The 13,832-nt window shown below is 50.5% G+C and overlaps 1 protein-coding gene across 2 annotated transcripts in view; it reads left to right on the forward strand.

Moving 5' to 3' along the window:
- The first annotated feature begins 3,845 nt into the window (after window positions 1-3,845).
- The window catches only part of LOC100681081 (connector enhancer of kinase suppressor of ras 2-like), a 72,523-nt gene continuing 62,536 nt past the window's right edge, over window positions 3,846-13,832 (forward strand). For both annotated transcript variants that reach the window (XM_029067725.2, XM_029067726.2), the window contains exon 1: window positions 3,846-4,580. In XM_029067725.2, coding sequence (XP_028923558.2) covers window positions 4,392-4,580 — 189 coding nt within the window. In that variant the 5' untranslated portion in view covers window positions 3,846-4,391. The remainder of the gene's footprint in view (window positions 4,581-13,832) is intronic.

Consider the following 13,832-nt stretch of genomic DNA (forward strand, 5'->3'; position numbering starts at 1 on the left):
GCTCCGTGTTGTTGAGTCATTCATTCAGTCGTATTTATTGAGTGCTTACTGTGTGCAGAGCACTTGGAAGAGTACGATGCAACAATAAACGGACTCATTCCTTGCCCTCAACGAGGTTACAGTCTAGAGGGGAGTTGGGGGCGAGCTTCCCACAGGGAGCCGGCATGTGCCCTCAGTACAGTCAGCCCGGCTGAGGAACCCTCTGGGCTGTAAGCTCGCTGTGGGCAGGAAATGTGCTTATTGTTATATTGTCCTCTCCCAAGAGCTTAGTACAGTGCTCTGCACACAGTAAGCGCTCAATAAATATGATTGAATGAATGAATGAACCATTCCCAGCCACCCTCGCCTTTCTGAAACAGCCGCTTGACATTTGGAAATCTGGTCCTCCTCCCCTTCTCGGTCTGAGTAATAATGGTAATAATAATAATGGTGGTATTTTTTAAGCGCTTACTATGTGCCAGTCATTGTACTGAGCACTAGGATCGATACATGCAAATTGGGTTACTCACCCAAGCATTTGGGACAGTACTCTGCACACAGTTAAGCGCTCAATAAACACAATTGATTGATTGATTGACAACGCAGGACAGCTGGGCCCGGATCGTCTGTGGGCAGAAGGTTCTGCTCCGCAGCTTTCCCTTCGCCCACGTCTTGGTCACTCGGGGATTTGGACTTCCTGTTGGCCACCCAAAGGGAAAAGCGAACCCGTCCCCTGAATTCTACTTGAAATTCTGAATTTTCCTTCGATTTGCTCTGCCTACAGCAACTGGTCAATCAATATCAATCAACCAGTGGTATTTATTGAGCACATACCGTGTGCAGAGCACGGTACTAAGCGCACGGGAGAAGACAGTACAAGAGAGTTGGTAGATGCAAGAGCTTACAGTCTACAGGGAGAAATAGACATTAAACTCAATTACAGAGAGGGGAAATGCTGAAGAGTAAGGAAATGAACATTAAGCCCTGTGGGGCTGGGACGAGAATCAGAGTGTTTAAGGGGTTTACAGCCAAGTGCATAGGTGACACAGAGCGGAGGGAGGATAGGGGAAATCAGGACTTAGGTCAAGCCTGCCTGAGTATGTCTACTCTATGTAGAGCACTGGACCGAGGCCTTGGGAGAGCACCCAAAAGAGTTGGTCAATTAATCAATCGATCACATTTATTGAGTGCTTACTGTGTGCAGAACACTGTACTAAGAGCTTGAAAGAGTAGTAATAATAATAATAATAATAATAATGTAGGCCTCGGTTCCCTACTCTGTAAAATAGAGATAAGACTGTGAGACCCAAGTGGGACAGGACTGTGCCCAACCTAATTAGCTTTTGTCTACCCCTGTGCTTAGAACAGTGCCTGGCACATAGTAAGCACTTAACCAATGCCACAATTATTACTGTTGTTACCAGGGATGCGGTAAAACAAAGCTTCAGATAGCACTCCTTCCCTCCCAAAAGCTGGAAGCCAGGAGCTGCGGACAGACTAGCACGGCTCACTGCAACAATCAGGAAAGAAGCCACTTTTTTAAGCAAAAACTCCGTTTGGGGCGTGAGATGGGGAGGCAAAATGAAAAACAGTGCCAGACATTGCAAACAACAAGTGAAAGCGAATCATGGGACACTTGTGTGTGTATGTGTCTGTGTGTGTGTGAGAGAGAGAGAGAGAGAGAGAGAGAGAGAGAGAGAGAGAGATAACAGTGTGCGGCTAGGATTCTGGATCCTGCATTGGTTATGTCTGCCACAGATGTGTCTCTCACCATCAGTGGCTTCTTCTTTGAGCCTTTCATCTAGATCGTGAGCTCCCCTTCTTGACCGTAAGCTCGCTGTGGGCAGGGAATGTGTCTCTGATATCGTTCTACTGTGTTGTCCCAAGTACCTAGTATGATTCTCTGCCTGCAGAAAGCGCTCAATAAATACGTTTGACTGACTGACTGACTGACCTTCAAGAGCCTTGGGCAGAAGGCCGAGTGACAGTGAGATGGGTTGGGGCGCGCTGTGGCTCGGTGTTGGCTGTCGGAGCTTGGCCGAGCCTACTGGGTGGGCACTGGGCTCCTTCGCCTATCCAGAAGAAGCAGCGTGGCTCAGTGGAAAGAACCCGGTCTTGGGAGTCAGAGGTCATGGGTTCAAATCCCGGCTCTGCCACTTGTCAGCTGTGTGACTGTGGGCAAGTCACTTCACTTCTCTGTGCCTCAGTTCCCTCATCTGTAAAACGGGGATTAAGACTGTGAGCCTCACGTGGCACAACCTGATTACCCTGTACCTACCCCAGTGCTTAGAACAGTGCTCTGCACATAGTAAGCGCTTAACAAATACCAACATTATCATTATTATTATCATACCCCAACCTGGTCCTTCTGGATTTTGTCTTCCCTTCTCCAGTCGACCAAAAGTAGGACTGGATTTGCTTATATCCACCCCAGCACTTAGTACAGTGCCTGGAACATAGTAAGCCCTTAACAAATTCCATTTTTATTAGGAATTGAGTCCCCAATAAGGGCTCACTGCAACTCTCCATACATAGTAGGCGCCTAGGGCAGCATTGTACACCTGTCAGGCAACCAGTACAGTGCTCTGCCCCTACTATGGGCGCAGCGCAGCTCTCTGCAGTCAGTGCTTACTGTGTGCAGAGCACTGTACTAAGCACTTGGGAGAGTACAATAGACAGACACATTCCCTGCCCACAGTGAGCTTACTGTCTAGAGGGGGAGACAGATATTAATATAAATAAATTACATATATGTACACAAGGTCTGTGGGGCTGGGGAGGGGGCGTGAATAAAGGAAGCAAGTCAGGGTGATGCAGAAGGGAGTGGGAGAAGAGGAAAGGAGGGCTTAGTTAGGGAAGTCTTCTTGGAAGAGATACGTCTTCAAGAAGGCTCTAAAGCCAGGGAGAGTCATCGTCTGTCGGATTTGAGAAGGGAGGGCTTCCAGGCCAGAGGCAGGACGTGAGCGAGGGGTCGGCGGTGAGATGGACCAGATCGAGGTACAGGGAGAAGGTTGGCATTAGAGGAGCGAAGAGAGAAGGCTGGATTGTAGTAGGAGAGTAGCGAGGTGAGGTAGGAGGGGACAAGCTCATCGAGTGCTTTAAAGCCAATGGTTTTTGTTTTTGTTTGATGCAGAGGTGGATGAGCTTGAGGAGGGAGAAAACATGTCCTGATCTCTTTGTAGAAAAATGATCTGGGTAGTAGGGTGAGGCACGGACTGGAGTGGGGAGAGACAGGAGGCTAGGGGGTCAGCAAGGAGGCTGATACAGAAATCAAGCACGGATAAGTGATTGGATTACTGTGGTGATAGTTTGGATGAAGAGGAGAGGATGGATTTTAGCGATACTGTGAATGTGGAACCGACAAAATTTAGTGATGGACTGAATACGTGGGTTGAATGAGAGAGAGAGGAGTCAAGGATAGAGCCAAGGTTATGGGCTTGTGAGACAAGAAGGATGGTGGTGCTGTCTACAGTGACGGGAAAGTGAATGAGAGGACGGGGTTTGGGTAGTAGGATAAGGAGTTCTATTTTGGACATGTTAAACTTAAGGTTAGGGGAGGGCATCCAAGTAGAGAAGTCTGAAGGCAGGAGGAAATGCAAGACTGCAGAGAGGGAGAGAGCGATCGGGGCTGAAGATGTAGATTTGGGTACATAGAAGTGGTAGCTGAAGCCAAACACTGTTCTAAGCTCTGGGGAGAGATACAAGTGAGTCAGACCAAATACAGACCTTGGACTACGTGGGGCTCACAATCTGAGTAGGAGAAGAACAGATATTGAATCTTCGTTTTACAGTCAAGGGAAATGAGGCCCGGAGAAGCGAAGTGACTCGCCCAAGGTCACACAGCAAGCAAGATGAGAGCCCAGGTCCTCTGACCGCCAGGCCTGGGCTCTTCCCACCAGGCCGCTCTGGTTGCGTCCAACGGGGGGGGAGCTCTTCGGGGCCAGAGAGCAGCCGACCCAGAGATAGGGTCTGAGTTTCACTTCTCGGTCGGCACGTTCTGAGGATGACACTCTGCGGAGCTGCTGCCGCTGCGCTTGTGGTCTCCGGGGCGGGGGACGGACGGCAGAGTCCTCCCGCCTGAGCCTTTGCAGGAAACAGGGCCTCGTCTCAGCTCCCGGGGCCCGCCTGCGCTTCTGCCCACGAAGCCGTCTGGCTGCCTGTCTGTCTGCTTGTCTGTCTACGTGCATGCTCGCCTGAGCGCCTGCCCGGGAGCCCACCTCAGCACTGCCCTGAGCGTGTGAGTCGGAGCGTGTGTCTGAGCCTGCGCCCGAGCCGTGTGGGCCCCTTGGGCCTGGGTATCTGCCTTCTTCACGTTTCTCTCTCCCCTCCCTCCTCCACCAACTGACTCCGAGAATGCGCTCCTGCACTACCTGAGCGACGACAAGATCTTGGTGATCCAGGAGGAGGCCGCCATGCAGAAAGATGGCAAGAGAGACGTGGGAGGCCGGAGGTCCAGGAAAAAGGGCAGGGGGCTCACCAGCCCACCCCGGCCCCTCAGCCCGACCCTGCTGACCAGCAGCGGGACAGCCCGGACGGACCCGGGGCAGCAGGACGGCGGTGGCTTTGCCCCGGCTGAGAGCCACACCGTGCCGCTCTACCACGTAAGTCCCTCCTGCTCGGCCCTCATGCTCGGTGGGTGAGGGTGGGGAGGGTCCGGGGGATTCGGACCCTGATGGGCAGAACTACTGGGAGAGGCCTGGGTGCCTGGCAGTTACCATTGGGTAGATGGCACCATCATGCCCCAGGACACCAGCTATCCGGTGCCCAGGAATGCCTTGTCTGTTGGTCGCATGATGTAGGTGCCGCATGCCCTCTGACTGGAGAGGACCGTGGTGGGGCCGGGCGGAAACCCCTCGCTTCCACACGAACATTGAACCTCCTCTGAATCCACAGACCAGACCATCCCTCTGGGCACCAAGAAACACAGGGCACATACATGCCCGACCAGTTCGTAATCATGTATAAAGGAACGGTGGAATTTGCAAGGCCCTTACTCTCTGCCAAGCACGGGGACAGATACAGTACAATCATGGATTCTAATCCTGACTTTGCCACTTGCCAGCTGTGTGCCTTCGGGCAAGTTACTTCACTTCTCTCAACCTCAGTTCCCTCATCTGGAAAATGGGGACTAAGACTGTGACCCTCTCATGGTGGGACATGGACTGTGTCCAATCTGATTAGCTTCTCCCTGTCAAAGTGCTACTGAAAGCTCCCCTCCTCCAGGAGGCCTTTCCAGACTAAGCCCCCCCCCTTTCCTCAGCTCCCCCTCCCCTCCCCATCGCCCTGACTCACTCCCTTTGCTCTACCCTAATAATAATGTTGGTATTTGTTAAGCGCTTACTATGTGCAGAGCACTGTTCTAAGCACTGGGGTAGACATGGGGAATCAGGTTGTCCCACGTGGGGCTCACAGTCTTAATCCCCATTTTACAGATGAGGGAACTGAGGCACAGAGAAGTTAAGTGACTTGCCCACAGTCACACAGCCGACGAGTGGCAGAGCTGGGATTCGAACTCATGAGCCCTGACTCCAAAGCCCATGCTCTTTCCACTGAGCCACGCTGCTTCTCTACCCTCCCTCCCCACCCCACAGCACTTGTGCATATAGGTACATTTCTATAATTTTATTTATTCATATTAATGCCTGTTTACTTGTTTTGACGTCTATCTCCCCCTTCTAGACTGTGAGCCCTTGGTGGACAGGGATTGTCTCTCTTTGTTGCTGAACTGTGCTTTACAAGTGCTTAGTAAAGTGTTCCGCATACGCTAAGTGCTCAATAAATAAGATTGAGGCTCAGACACACGCTCCGACTCACACGCTCAGGGCAGTGCTGAGGTGGGCTCCCGGGCAGACGCTCAGGTGATGAATGAATGTATGTACCCCAGCCCCTAGTACAGTGCCTGGAACATAGTAAGCATTTAACAAATACCATAGGAATAAAAAACAACAGCATATATTGTCCCTGTTCCATTTGTGGCTTACGGTCTAAAGGGGAAGGATAACAGGTATTGAATCCTCATTTTACGGATGAGGAAACTGAGGGCCAGAGAAGTTAAGCTACCTACCCAAGGTCTCCCAGCAGACATGCTCTGGAGCCGAGATTAGACCCCAAGTTTACTGTGTCACGGTGTACTATGTTACTCAATGCTCCTGACACCCTTTCCCCTCAACAGGTGAGACTGAGGTGGCTTTTAAAACCAGCGGTGGGTGAGGAGAGAGACAATAAGCAGATGAAGGGGGGCTGGAGATGGGTGGAGACTTGGTCCTCCAACGGACCGAGAAGATCCAGGCTAAATCCCATCTCATCTCCACCTCGGAGGGGAAGCCAATTGTTGTTTTGCCTGGGTTCGGGCTTTGTCATATGAAAACTGTGGTAGAGCTTGAAGACGGGAGGACGCAGCTGGCTGGGGGGGTGTTTTGGGGGGGTGAGGGCACCTTCGGCTCTGAACACGCTCCACCGCTCCCCCAACCCGGACAGCCTCCCGAATCGACGACCTTTTGTCCTGAAAGAGGTCATAGCTTAATCGGGTGACCTGGCATTTCTTCTGTGGCGGGGTTGGACGAGGGGTGTGGAGCTCTCGATCGAGAGCCATGGGGCTGGGGTTGACTGTCCAGCTGTGGGAGGGTGAGCTGGCCCGGGGAGATGGGAGGGGTCTCTTTCCTCTCTGGGCCTCAGTTTCCTCTCTGTAAAATGGGAATAAGGTCCTTGCTCTCTCTCCCTCAGAGAATATGAATCTTGTGGATCTTCTCAGATTATCCTATATCCATCCCAGCAGTTAATGAAGTGCCTGACATATAGTGAGCATCTAATACATGTCAACTCTAATGCCTTAGCATGGCCTAGTGGCTAGAACCTGGAACCTGGGCGTAAGAAGGACCGGGGTTCTAATCCCAGCTCCACCACTTGTCTCCTGTCTGACCTTCGGCAAATCACTTCATTTCTTTGGGCCCCAGTTACTTTCCCTGTAAAATGGTAATGAAGACTGTGAACCCCCATGTGGGACAGGGACTGTGCCCAACCCGATTTGTTGTAACCACCCCAGCGCTTAGTACAGTGCCTGGAACACAGTATGTGTTTAGCAAATGCTATTTTTATTATTATAATAATAATAATGTTGGTATTTGTTAAGCGCTTACTATGTGCAGAGCACTGTTCTAAGCGCTGGGGTAGGTACAGGGTAATCAGGTTGTCCCACGTGAGGCTCACAGTTAATCCCCATTTTACAGATGAGCTAACTGAGGCACAGAGAAGTGAAGTGACTTGCCCACAGTCACACAGCTGACAAGTGGCAGAGCCTGGATTCGAACTCAAGACCTCTGACTCCCAAGCCCGTGCTCTTTCCACTGAGCCACGCTGCTATTATTACATGAACTGACCCGATTATCCTGTACCTGCCCCAGCGCTTAGTACAGTGCACAGCACATAATAAGTGATTTAAAAATGCCATTAAAAAAAACCCCAAACACGATTTCACAAGGTCAGAGAACCCAGGCAGCTTGGGGTTTTGGCATGACTCTCTGCACTTTCTGCATCTGCTCACTGCCCTCCTCTTATCTGGCTGGAGGCAGGCCAGGCCGGATCGATCTGAGTTGTCCCTCTAGACTGTAAGCTTGCTGTGGGCAGGGAATGTGTCTGTTATATTGTTACACTGTACTCTCCCAAGGGCTTAGTACAGTGTTCTGCACACAGTAAGCACTCAATAAATACGACTGACTCACTGGCTGACTGGCTGACTGTCCCGAGGCCCATCTGGGAGGAGCCTGGCCCAGTCCCGGCAGGCAGTGAAAAGCCGGGAGATTCCCGGGTGGTTTCCCCTCACACGGAGCCCTCTTCCCTCTGTGGTGGGAGCAGCTCTCGATGCTGACATCTTTGAAGCCGGTGACATTTCCTCCCAGTCGCAGAACGGAGGAAGAGCCCACACACCCCCGACCCCCGAAAGGTGAGGCCCCTCCTTTCTGGACCCCATTGCTGCTATCAGGAACTAGAAGGGCTGGGCCAGAAGGGCGGTCGAGCGATCAATCAGTCTGTGGTATTGACTGGGCGCTTACTGGGTGCCGGACACTATGCTGAGTGCTTGGGAGAGGATGATAGTTCATACATGTGATCCTTGCCCTCGAGCAGCTTCTAGTCTGGGGGGCATGCGAGCCCAGTGACCCCTTCCTTGCCAGGACAGACAGGAGGCTTGACTTGACCCTATCCCTCGGAATGTCCCTACCTCTCCATCCCCGGGATTTGCTCTCTTTGCTCTTCTCCCATCCCAGCCCCTAAGGGGAGAGGGACAAGGATTGTGTTCAATCTGACTGGCTTTAGTGGCTCACTGGAAAGAGCATGGGCTGGGGAGTCAGAGGTCATGGGTTCAAATTCCGGCTCCGCCACCCGTCTGTTGTGTGACTTTGGGTAAGTCACTTGACTTCTCTGTGCCTCAGTTCCCTCATCTGTAAAATGGGGATGAAGACTGTGAGCCCCACGTGGGACAACCTGATCACCTTGTATCCCCCCCCCCGTGCTTAGAACAGTGCTTTGCACATAGTAAGTGCTTAACAAATGCCAACATTATTATTATTACAGTACACATAGTAAGCACTTAACAATACCTGGAACAGATACAATTAGCACACTGCTAAGCGCTTCGTACAGAGCTAAACACTTAGTACAGTGCTTTGCACACAGTAAGTGCTCAATAAATGCGTTTGAGTGAATGACTACAATTAGCTTGTATCTACCCCAGTGTTTAGTACAGTGCCTGGCATGTAATAAGTGCTTAACAAATTGCTGTTGTCGTATGCCGTCGAGTTGTCTTCGACCCAAAGGGTTCCGGGAGAGATGTGTCCGTGGTGTTGCTTAACAAATACCGTAAAAAAAAATATAATTGAACGACACATTGTCTGGGCACATGAATGACACAACTTGAAAAATTCCACTCAGTCGTCCACTTGGGTGGGTAATCGATCGGAGGCTGGTCAGGCCAGCTGGTGCCCAGTGCCCCTCCACTGCTCCTGGGTCGGGCAGAATCAAACCCATCCTTTCTTGCGCCTGGGGCACCCCAAGAGAAGCCAGGCCCCGCTTCCTGGGTTTGCGCCATGCCCCCTGCCTCCCTCCCACTTCTCCCCCACTGTTTCAGATTCCACTGAAATCAGCGCTCTGGTTCTGCTGAACTTAGGGGCGGCTAAATATAGCACCCACTTCCTCCTGATAATCTGCAATCAAAACAATTTCCTGACTAATGGCTTCTTAATTAAATGTATTTGCTTGCGGTTGATCAGCCCACCCGATTCTGTGGTGAGTGCCGTTTAGGGGCCTGACTTGAGCTTCGTGGAGGGAGGAGGTTTGGGGGGCGGTGTGTGTGTCGAGGAATAGCAGAGCCTGGTGGGGCCCCAGTGGAAGAACACGGGGCTGGGAGCCGGGAGATCTGGGTCCCGTTTTCGACTCTGCCCCTGGCCTGCTGGGTGACCATAGGCCAGCCCCTGACCCTCTCTGCTCCTCAATTTCCTCCTCTTTAAAATGGGGATCAAGTCCTCACTCCTTCTACTTAGACCATGAGGTGGCCCACAGTTAATTTTGCTTTTAGGCATAATAATGCTCACAAAACTGCTAACGGTTTGAGAGCTTTCCGCATCCGAAGTTCCGAGATAAGGACAAGATCTCTGCCCATCTCTGCCCTTTACAGGGTTTGTCCGGCTTTGGCCAGGCTACAGGAGCGGAGCAATTTTCTACCTGTGCCGCGAATGCTCTTTCTGGAGAAAATCAGGTAGTGCGTTCTTTGGCCCTCTGGACTGTGGGCTCATTGTGGACAAGGATTGTCACTCTTTTTTGTTGCCTTGTACTTTCCCAAGGACTTAGTACAGTGTTCTGCACACAGTAAGTGCTTAATAAATATGATTGAATGAATTAATAATAATAACTGTGGTATTTATTAAGCACTTACCATGTACCCAGCACTGTACTAAGGGCTGGAGTAGATACAAGCAAAGTGGGTTGGACACAGGGACTGTGTCTACAGTCTTAATTGGAGAAGCGGCATGGCTTAGTGGATAGAAGATGGGCCTGGGAGCCACAAGATCATAGGTTCTAATCCCGGCTCTGCCACTTCTCTGCTTTGTGACCTGAGGCAAGTCACTTCACTTCTCTGTGATTCAGTTACCTCATCTGTAAAATGGAGATTGAGACTTTGAGTCCCACTTGGGACAGGGACTGTGTCCAACCCAATTTGCTTGTAACCACCCCAGTGCTTAGTACAGTGCCTGACACATAGTAAGTACTTTAAAAATTCCATTATTATTATTATTAATAATAATAATTCTTACTTGACAGATAAGAGAACTGAGTTTAGAACCCAGGTCCTTCTGACTCCCAGGCCCATGCTCTATCTCTGTTACAGTGTACCCTCCCAAGTGCTTTGGAGAAGCAGCGTGGCTCAGTGGAAAGAGCATGGGCATGAGAGTCAGAGGTCATGGGTTCGAATCCCGGCTCTGCCACTTGTCAGCTGTGTGACTGTGGGCAAGTCACTTAACTTCTCTGTGCCTCAGTTCCCTCATCTGTAAAATGGGGATTAAGACTGTGAGCCTCTTGTGGGACAACCTGATTACCCTGTATCTACCCCAGTGCTTCGAACAGTGCTCTGCACATAGTAAGTGCTTAACAAATACCAAGATTATCGTTATTATTATTATTATTAGTAGTAGTAGTAGTAGTACAGTGCTTAGCACACAGCTAGTGCTCAATAAATACGATTCATTGATTGATAGATTGGACAACCAGAAGCAAACTATCAGGGGATCTAGGAGAAATGGTCAAAAACCACGGAGAGCAGGATTTTCCCTAGCGTAAACTGGCTCCAGCATGTTTCTACTCTGGGGCTACCCAGGCCCTGACTTCAATCCTCTAGACTGGAAGCTCGTTATGGGCAGGGAACATGTCTGCTAATTCTGTTGTATGTGGACTCTCCCAACTGCTTAGTACAGCGCTTGGCACATAATAAACCCTCAGTAAATACAATTGATTGATTTGTGATGTGAATGACAGGCAGGCAGTCATGGAGGCAGGGAGACAGTTCTATTAGCCAAGTGATTATTCAACAATGAAAATCCCAAGGGAAGTAGTGTGACCTAATGGATAGAGCCTGGGCTTGAGAGTCAGAGGGCCTGGGTTCTAATTCCGGCTCCACCATATGTCTGCTGGGTGACCTTGGCAAATCACTTTACTTCTCTGTGCCTTAGTTCCCTCAACTGTAAAATGTGGATTAAGAGTGTGAGCCCTGTGGGGGTCAGGGACTGTATCCAACCCGATTTGGCTGTATCTACCCCAGATCTTAGAACAGAGCCCGACACAGAGTGGGTTCTTAGAAAATACCACGTCAGCGGGGCTTTCATGAGATGCACCTTCATGTCCACTAGGCCACATTCGGCGTCTCTGCCCACCTCCTCAGTTGTTGCGCCTGGGCTCCGGCGGGAAGACGATGGGCAGGGATAATAGTAATAATAATAATGGTATTTGTTAAGCGCTTACTCTATGCCAGGCACTGTACTAAGTGCTGGGGTGGATACAACAAATCTCGTGTGAACACAGTCTGGTGTGAACAAATCTGGTGTGAACCCATATGGGGCTCAGAGTCTCAATCCCCATTTTAAGGATGAGGGAACTGAGGTCTAGAGAAGTGAAGGGACTTACCCAAGGTCACTTAGCAGATAAGTGGCAACACCGGGAACAAATACCAACATTATTATTATTATTATTATTAGAAACCCATGACCTTCTGTCTCCAGGCCTGTGCTCTATCCATTATACCATGCTGTCCTGGGCCAGCCACTGGTACCAGAATCAACCGCTCTGCCCGGGGTCCCCGTCCAGAAGCTTTGGCCTCGCCGCCGCCCTTGACAGGAGCGGACATCAGACCCCAGGCCCGGCGGCCTGCTGCGGTCCTACAGTTGTCCCCTTCCCGAGAATGACCCCGGCCCACGGCCTTCCCAAATCCCTCTCTGTCCTGTCGGGAACTTGGCCGGGATCGAACTGCCCGGCCACAGCAGTGTGAAGGACTTGGTTTAGATTCCAGCTGGGGTTTTGCCCCGGTCCTCGCTGGGAGTTTATGCCTCTTGGCTGTGACGCCCCACCCAACCCCACCTTCAGGTTTCCCCCCTGGAGACCGGCAGCCACGCAAACCCTGGGAATGTGGTCAATTGCCGTCGGCCGGGCGGTGGGAGCTGCTTTCGTTTCTTGTCTGGGTTTGAGTCAGACTGTGAGACTCTATAGCAGATGGGACAGGGTCTCAGGCACCCGGTCTCATTTCTGCAGATGAGAGGCCCACGCCCCTTGCGTTCCGGCCACATCAGCCCACAATGCAGGCCGTGGGGAAGGTGGGGGTGGCGCTTAGTACAGTGTCTGGCACATAGTAAGCGCTTAACAAATACCATCGTTATTAGAAGCCAAGGGAACACAGGGAAGGAATGAACCATCGATCAATCCGTCTCTCAGTCATATTTATTGAGCACTTATTGTGTGCTGAGCACTGTACTAAACACTTGGGAGAGTTCAATATAACCATAAGTACTCTCCCAATCGCTAAGTATAATGCTCTGCACATGTAAGCACTCAACAAATACCACTGACTGATAGTAGATTTGGTAGGCACTTTCCCTGCCCACAAGGAGCTTACAACCTAGAGGGGGAGGCAGACATTAATATAAAAAAATTATAATTAATAATAATTTTGACCTTTGTTAAGTGCTTACTCTGGGTCAAGCACTGTTCTAAGCGCTGAGGTAGATACAAATTTGTCAGTTCAGACACAGTCCCTGCCCCACATGGGGCTCCCAGTGAAGGAAACGTGTAGGATTTTGGAATTTTCCACTGAAGCAGAGGTAAATGGCGGGGCCAGGAGAAAAGGGGAGGCACTAAGAGATGAGGAGGAGAAGCAGCATGGCCCAGTAGAAGACTGCAGGCCTGGGAGTCAGAGGCCCTGAGTTCTAATCCTGACTTTGCCACTTGCCTGCTCTGAGACCTTGGACAAGTCACTTCATTTTTCCGTGCCTCAGTTCCCTTATCTGTAAAATGGGGATTAAATCCTTCTCTGTGACACATAGACTGTGAACCCTATGTGGGACAGGGACTCTGTCCAACCTGATTATCTTGTTTCTACCCAACTCAGTCCAGGACCTAGCACATAGTAAGCGATTGACAAGTACCTTGAAAAAAAGAGGAGGAGGAGGCAAGGATGGGGACTGCAATCTGAGTGGTGGGGAGTTCTCTATGGGTGGGGGGACCAACAGAGGGGAAGTGTGCATCACCAAGAAGAGGGAAAGCTAGAAGCACTGTGTTGTAGTGGATAGAGAACGGGCCTGGGAATCAGAAGGTGATGAGTTCTAATCCCTGCTCCACCACTTGTCTGTTGTGTGACCTTGAAAAAGTCACTTCACTTCTCAGGGCCTCGTTACCTCAACTGGAAAATGGGAATTGAGATTATGAGCCTCACAAGGGACAGGGACTGTGTCCAACAGATTTGCTTGTATCTACCCCAGCACTTAGTACAATGTCTGACACATAGTAACATTATTATTGTTATTATTAAAGGGAACAGGCAGGGGAGGCAGCTGGAAGCAGCATGACCTAGTGGATAGAGCACAGGCTTGGGAGTCAGAAGGACTAATTCCAAATCTGCCACTTGTCTGCTGGGAGACTCTGGGCATGTCTCATCTCTTCACTGGGCCTCAGTTACCTCTTCAGTAAAATGGGGATTAAGACTGTGGGCCATGGACCGTGTCCAACTTGATTATCTTGTATCTACCCCAATGCTTAGTACAGTGCCTCGCACATAGTAAACATTTAACAAATACCATTTAAAAAACCAAACAAACAAGCTT

Source organism: Ornithorhynchus anatinus, chromosome 6 (assembly GCF_004115215.2).
Source record: "Ornithorhynchus anatinus isolate Pmale09 chromosome 6, mOrnAna1.pri.v4, whole genome shotgun sequence".
In the NCBI taxonomy this organism is placed as follows: Eukaryota; Metazoa; Chordata; class Mammalia; order Monotremata; family Ornithorhynchidae; genus Ornithorhynchus; species Ornithorhynchus anatinus.